Source organism: Penaeus japonicus, unplaced genomic scaffold, assembly GCF_977035675.1.
Source record: "Penaeus japonicus unplaced genomic scaffold, GWHDUDI00000001_assembly GWHDUDI00000037, whole genome shotgun sequence".
In the NCBI taxonomy this organism is placed as follows: domain Eukaryota; kingdom Metazoa; phylum Arthropoda; class Malacostraca; order Decapoda; family Penaeidae; genus Penaeus; species Penaeus japonicus.
The window spans coordinates 19,010,580-19,018,079 of NW_028234439.1; the positions used below are offsets into that span (position 1 = coordinate 19,010,580).

Genomic DNA, 7,500 nt, shown 5'->3' on the forward strand with positions numbered 1-7,500 from the left:
TTTGTCCCTTTACTATAACTTTAATAATAGCTTTGGTCCTTTTACCAAGGTCAACAAGCAGCACCGTAGATCCACAAAGAGCCGTGGAACTGTCAACAAACTACCTGTGTTGAAGCCCATAGGAAGGACACCAGCAAAAGTTTATGGAGAGGACTATCAGAATGGCTCTTTGGAGAACTTATTGGAGGATGAGGAAGGCAACGAAGACGACCGGAGCCGCTTCAGCTCGGAGGAAAAGATTCCTTTGGGCATGAAAAGGTAGGGAGGTGGTATGTGAAGGAAATCAATGTTTGTTATGATATCTTGAAAATAGTTGTCCTCTTGTAATACAGTTTGTTTGAATTCCACCCTTTCCATTCCCTTTCCAGGCTTTCACCAAGGAAACGTACTGTGAGGTGCTATCTGTGTGAGAGGATGTTCCATAGTGTGCGGGAGTTGATGTCCCACATGCGCACTGACCAGCCTTACTCCGATCAGCGTGTGGAGTGTAGGAAGTGTCAGCTTGTTCTCCCAAGTGTGTGTGCTGCAAAGGCACACATCCTCACACATCCACCTGCCAATACCTCAAACATATCCGTGTGTCCAGAGTGTGGCAGCCGGTGTGATGGTCCCAGAGACTTTGTGCACCACCTCAACACCTGTGGACACCAGTTCCGTCGCTCGGGCATTGTCTGCCCTGTATGCCAAGTGTGTTTCTTCAAAGTGCTCGATGACTTCTTAACGCACTGGATGGCAGAGCATTGTGCAAAGTCTTACGAGTGTGTTGTGTGTAGAAACACCTTTGAAAGTCTGGTGTTCCATAAGTGTACAACGCCAGGGCAGCAAGTCCTGGCAACTTTCCGCTGCTTGCTAACATGTCCTTTGTGCTCAGTTGCTGTTCAGTTACATGCTCAAGAGGAGCATGATACCAATGGCAAAATCAAGGCTCATCTTGCAGATGCCCATCCTTCTATCATAACTAGAGTCCACTATGTTTACAAGTCAAAGTTTTGTACTAATGCTTTCCGGTCCAAAGATGAGCTCAGAGCACATCACGATCGAGAACACAGAAGGGACAATCACTACCGCACTAAGACATGTACACTACACCATGAAGTCTTGGGTTATCAGCACCAGTATTTTGGAGGTCAAGAGCCTAGGAATGCATTTGTCACTCTACCTGTTGCTCTCAGTGCAGAAGAATTACATGAGGCCAGAATAAGAGACGTACCCACAGTCAGCAGTGTCATAGACAAGACTCTTTTCCCAGATGTGCCTCACCTCCAGGAAGTCACAAAATCGGGAAAGGCTGAAAAGCAGGCAAAGAAAAATTGCAACAAAGCAATGCCTGAAGAAAGTGAAGCAAAGGAATCATCAGGGAAAGACAGTCCTGCCAAGAAGGACATGGACCAGTTGGATAAACTCCGCCCAAGTGTATGTTACCGATGTGGTTTTACATACATGGACAATAAGGACTTCAGGAGACACAAGCGGATGTGTGAGGGAGAGGCTGCAGAGAGGCAGTGCCAGGTGTGTGGCCTGACTGCTGTGGGCGAGGACTTCGCTCGGCACTGTCTCACTCACATCAGAGACGGGGTTATTCTCTGCATTTACTGCAATGGGATGCAGTTCAACAATGCCACTGACTTAGAACAGCACTTCGAACTCCATGTCCATGAACAGTTTTCATATCCAGCAAGTTGTGCTTTCTGCTGCACATCCTTACCTGATGTGCCAACAGCTCTGTCTCATCTCAATGAAGAGCATGATCCATTCCATGTACCTTTTGACACCTCTGAATTTGAGTGCGACCGCTGTGGCCGTCGTTTCCATGGTGAAAGAGGTCTGAGTGTTCATCTAGGTCGCTGTACACTAGGCACTGCCACTCCAACCCCATCTTCTGCTGGCTGCCGTCAGTGCCAGGTCTGCACTAAGGCCCTTATGCCGGAGATGTTTGGACGGCACTTGGTGTGCCACTTGGAGGAGGGTTTGTTGGTGTGCAGTCTATGTGATGGCCGCACACTGCCCTCAAGCATGGCACTGCTTCACCATCTGGAGGAGCATGCGACTGCCCTGGCTTACCCTTCAAATTGTCCCATGTGTTCATTTGTCATGCAGGATAGTACTTCAGCCCTGACACATCTCAAGGAAGAGCACGGATTTGGTAACCTACACTGTGCCGAGTGTGACATGCATTATAACTTTACATATCAACTGCAGCGTCACACAGATATTGTGCACAAGATATGCCAGTATGCCAAGAGACGATACATTTGCTGGATATGTCGTGCATATGATCATGTGAAGAAGGAAACTCTCATGAACCATTTCCGCACTGTTCACGGACTGGACCGAGAGCAGGTTGACGAGAAGGCAATGATTAGGACTCGTGGCCAGGGAACAATGCCCACTTCTCAGTTCATTCCAACCAAGCCTTTAGGAAGCAAAGAAATGCCCGGTGGGAGTCGGCAGGACGCTGATGCTGTGTCAGTCAGGCTGAGCAGAGACAAAGTAAAGACATCTCCAGGCAAGATGTCTGTTGGATCTGGAGTATCGTCTAAGCACCCAAGTAATAAATCCACACAAAGTTCTCCTGTGAAGAGCATGGACAGTAAGCCAACTAGCCCAACGTCTATTAAATCACCTCTTGGCAAAAGAGAGGATGTAAAGCTCAAGGAAAAGACAAAAGTTCTCATTAAAAGGTTACCTGATTCCATCTTAGATGAGCAATCTAGATCGAAGAGGAGAAAAACGAGCATAGACGAAGAGGAGACCAAAAAGAGTACTAAAAGTAGCATTAAGGAAAGGAAGAGGAAAAAAAAGGCTTACAGATGCACAACTTGTGGATTTGGCACCAACTCAAGAGAGAAGTATGAAGTACACTCTACTAAGCACAAAGAGCATGGGGAAGACGGTGGAGCAGAGGGGTTTGTTTGCCAGGAATGTGGCGCGTCTTTTGTCGTTGAACCCTCCCTTGCGCGACACATGTTCTTTGCTCACAAAGTGAAGCTCCAGGTGACTAGTGATGACAGGAATCCTGGCAAAAGTGAAGTCAAGGCTGATGTGCAGGAGGAAACGGTGATTTCCATGGAGAGTGAGGATACAGAGAAGGAGCAGGTGTTCAATGCTAAAGTAAAAGTGGAGGAAGAGGAAGAAGAACCGGAGGAAACAAAGGAAGAAGAAACAGAGAAACCTGAAGTAAAAGATACAGAAATGGATATTAAAGTAGAAGAGGAGGAGACTCTTGCCAAGAGGAAAGTGTCAAGAGCTGCAGCAAAGAAGAGCTTGAGGAATGCACCGCCGAAGAAGAAACCAGAGGTGAGTTCGCTCAGGAGAAAAGAGGAGACGGCAGTGAGTAAAAAGAAGCCAGAAAGCATCCCCAAGAAACCTCCAGATGCAGGAACAGTCAAGAGAAGAAATGAGAGAAACGTTTCTAAGAAGAAAGCAGGAAAGGTTGTGACCAGAACTAAGAAAGAAAAGGAAGCAAGCAGACCCAAGCAGGAAAGGGAAATGGCAAAGAGGAAAGTAGACAAGAAAGTAGAATTTAAAAAGATAGAAGATTATGAAGAGGAGGAGAGATTTGACAATCAGTGCGTCGTTTGCAAGGAAGAATTCACGTCACCAGTTGAGCTCTACAGTCATTTACGGACCCATGGAATGGCCTTCCTCAAGCTAGGTCGCAAAGCCAGGCCGTTTGGCTTGGAGAAGACAGCTGATCGATGAACTGTGACAGACATAATTTTATGGGTGCTGTAACAGTGGTTGACTTGCTAGTTTTAGTGAATGTCTTTTTGTATATCTAATCAGGATTTTGAAAAGCTGCAGAATGAACCTTTCACATTTCTATGCAAGACTGGCAAACTCAAAATCATTACCAATCATTTTGGTTGGAGGGCACACTGAAGAAGGCAGCTGCATCCTGCCAGTCTCTCAGACTTCTTGTGGTGCCCAGAAATGTTAAATACTCAAGGCTAATTATACTGAGTGTGAAAGTCCTTCTTTTTACCATTTTCTCTAGGCTGAAAATAATGTCCAACTAAGCATGATTACCAACCATAAGTTTTTGATAATCAGTGAAAGAGACTTTATTGTAACAGTATTTTTTGTTATGAAACATTTACATTTTATACATAGCAAAATAAGGAAATATTTTATAAAGCACAGTTTTGTTTAGAGTTTTATTAATATTAAATCAAGCATTTTCCCAGGTATGCCATATAAAGTTTATTTGATAGTTACCAAATTTTAAGAAATAATTATCTCAGAATCGTCTTACAGCATCATATAAGAAAGTGCAATATATATATTGGTTTAGAATGTAAAAAGATGTTTTTCCATGTTGTCAAACTAAAATTGTGTTTAGTTTTTGGCTGCTGATGCCCAGATAAAGGCAGTGTCAGCTGTTGGCTTGTGCTCTTGGATAAAGATTTGTTAATGTGATGATAATCTGCAGTGTCTAGTCATGTTACTGTAGTTTACATGTTTAACTTTTTTATTATACGGAATACTAGTAATGGTTGTGCATAAACCCCCACCATCATATTTTTATAATTAGTTAAAAGAAAAATTATGATATAGGTTATCTATATTATACTGTCCATTTATGCATCATAAAACCTCCTTTCAGTTTAAGCTTTAGAAATTGTTATGGATATCATGACCTTGATTTCGATACTATGATTAACAATCAGCCCATGTCCTCCTCTCTCCTTATTTCCCTGTGGTCTTTTCCTTAATATCAGGTTTATTCATTGCTTTATTTGTCTTCTGCCACCACATACATTAATGTTTGTCAGCTTCATGCAGTTTCAATGTGATGAATGAGCTTGACTTTCATTATAATTTTTGTCTATAACAATTTTGAGGAAGAAACTACAATCTGTTTCATGCATTCACTCTGAATCGTTCCCATCGCAGGAAAATTTCACCATTTGATTGGATTAGAAACTTGGATGTAAGATGAAGTTCCCACTACTTTACCGAGACATTGCTTGGTTGCAGGGTATCTGGATAATGCAATCATGAGCTTGTGGAACTCGTGTAGTCATGTTAAAAAACATATATATTTATACTTTTTTTTTTTTTTTTTCTTGGTAAAATTGAAATGTGAAGTGAAAGTAAAGGTACTTGGATGGTCAGTGTATTAAATTTCTCTCTCTAATGTATGGAGATGAAACAGTCTATGCTTAGCCACCATTAAGTATATCAATCGTCTTACATCATTTTGTAATGGCAATTTTTTTTTTTGTCTGGCATTTTTGTTTTGGACTCGACTTATCAGGGAGATAATGAAAGATTTTATTGGTAACTGTATACCAAAAAAAAACAAAAACAAAAATAATGAAGAGCAGCATGTAGGCCAAATTGTTATCAAGAACAAGGATTACTTTGCATGTTCTGCCCAGTTTAACTGTCAGTGAGAATTCACATTATTAAATTACATTACACAGTAGTTTTAGCCACAAACTGAAGCTGTGATTTAACTTCTAATTTTGCTTGACTCTTTTTACTCTTGTTTTTCTCTTTCTTTTTCTCTTTCTCTCAAAAAAATATTATTTCAGGTGTCCTTTTCCTCTTTCTTTCTTTCTTTTCTTTGTGGACAGAAGATGATTTTGTTACCGGAACTTTCTCTTAGTTTATTTTATTTTTTATTTTGTACTGTTTAACAAGAACATTGTGCTTTTTCTAATCATTTTTGCCTTAGCTTTATGTGGGATATATTCTTATATTTGTTTTTTTTTTTTTATGCAAATAATGTTGAGTTGTGTTAAATGCATTCTGGGGTTATTATATATCTTTACAGATTTTTACAAAATGTGCTCCTGGACATTTTTTAAATTTATAATTTTGTATTTAAAAGCAGTTAACAAGTGTTTGCCTCAAGAGACAGTCAAGGATTGGTTTCCTGTGCGTGCTCATGAGTAATTTTAAGCCTATATTATGTTTAGGCTTTTTGTATTGATATATATGGCCAAATGATTTATAGAAATAGCTGTTTTTATATTACGACATTCCATGGTTATTCATAGAAATGTTAGTTGCTGGAAATGAAAAATGGAAATGAAAGATTTTTTGTCTTTTAATTTTTAACCTTATTCTACTGAACAAATGATTGTACTTATAATATTATGTGTTACCATAAATCATGTGGAAATAACTCACAACAGAAAAGATGATTTCACTTTTCGATACAAATTGGGTTTTACTTAAAATCATAAGTATGTCAACAATTACAGACCATCACACTTGTACTATAGATACACTAAGCTATTATCTTGACATCATAAGTCTCCAAACTGTCTCGAAAGATGTGGTCCTTTTTTGAACGTCTTTTTCTTCTTTTTCTTGGACTCGGGACTGGCTTCTGAAGGGCTGCTGCTGCCCCGCTGCTGGCTGGCACGCTTGGCATAAGGATTGGTGTAATTTGGGTCCTTCTCTGCCAGTTCCAGCTCTTGTGACACCTGAAATGGTTAGCGTTACCAGGAATGTTATGGGAACTTGTGACAAATGATGGAATAATGTTAAGGCTAAGCTAAATTAATTAAATTATTTTTTAATAGATTTGAAGACAACTATAATTCCTAATAAAGAAAAGGAAGAATACTGATGATTAATACTCCTTTTTTTATGGCTCCATAAGGTAAAGAGCACACACGCACACGCACACACATACAAATAAACACATATACACACACACACAAACATGCATATATACATACACAAACACATATACATGCAATTACATACAAACACATATACATATAAACTCATATACATACAAACACACACATATACAAACAAAAAAAACACACATACAAACTCACACAAACATATACAAACACACACACACACCCATACATACAAAAACACACATGCACACAAAAACACACATACCCATATAAACAAAAATGCACACACCCATACATACAAACACAGCTCTCATCCACTCTTAAGCATCCAAACTCGTACTACCATCTGTCCAAAGGCAAAACAACCCCTTACCAAATAAATCAGAGTGTTTGTGCTCTTATCGAGGAATTTCGACTGTGAGGCAAAGAAGACGCCCCAAGTGAAGAGCAGTTCCCAGGCTTTGTTCTCTTGCAGGACCTTATGGGTTGTGTCTGGGAAGTGCAGCAGGATCTCTCCCATGAACACTGTGTTCTCCAGAGTCTTGGACAATGCTGAAAAATAGTCATAAAACATTTCTAGACAAGAATAGCAACATTTGCCAAACACATGGTGTGAAGGCGTCAAGGCTTCCAGTGTTTTTTTTCTGGAATTCATACTTGGTTCTTTAGTTAGGTGCGTTTCATGGATAACTTCCATCAAAACTACATATCAGATAAAATTCTTTTGCTGATGAGCATTAAGGTTAGACTTGGTCCAAACGCCACGATTTTAACTAAATTTCCATCTACTTTATACCTTTAATCAGCAAAACCTGTTTCATCTTACATTTAGTAACTACTAAAGAATATGTTAACCCATTGCGTACGGGTGTCATGACATACATGTCGGCAC

The 7,500-nt window shown here is 40.1% G+C and overlaps 2 protein-coding genes across 3 annotated transcripts in view; one reads left to right on the forward strand and one right to left on the reverse strand.

The window, feature by feature from the left end:
* Positions 1 to 6,045, forward strand: part of LOC122253595 (uncharacterized) — a 16,868-nt gene extending 10,823 nt beyond the window's left edge. For both annotated transcript variants that reach the window (XM_043016829.2, XM_043016830.2), the window contains 2 exons: positions 50 to 258; positions 369 to 6,045. In XM_043016829.2, the coding sequence (XP_042872763.2) occupies positions 50 to 258; positions 369 to 3,702 (3,543 nt within the window). In that variant the 3' untranslated portion in view covers positions 3,703 to 6,045. The remainder of the gene's footprint in view (positions 1 to 49; positions 259 to 368) is intronic.
* The window catches only part of LOC122253596 (coiled-coil domain-containing protein 134), a 3,881-nt gene continuing 2,421 nt past the window's right edge, over positions 6,041 to 7,500 (reverse strand). The window contains exons 4-5 of the mRNA XM_043016833.2: positions 6,982 to 7,160; positions 6,041 to 6,440 (exon numbers count right to left, since the gene is read on the reverse strand). Of these exons, the coding sequence (XP_042872767.1) occupies positions 6,261 to 6,440; positions 6,982 to 7,160 (359 nt within the window). The 3' untranslated portion in view covers positions 6,041 to 6,260. The remainder of the gene's footprint in view (positions 6,441 to 6,981; positions 7,161 to 7,500) is intronic.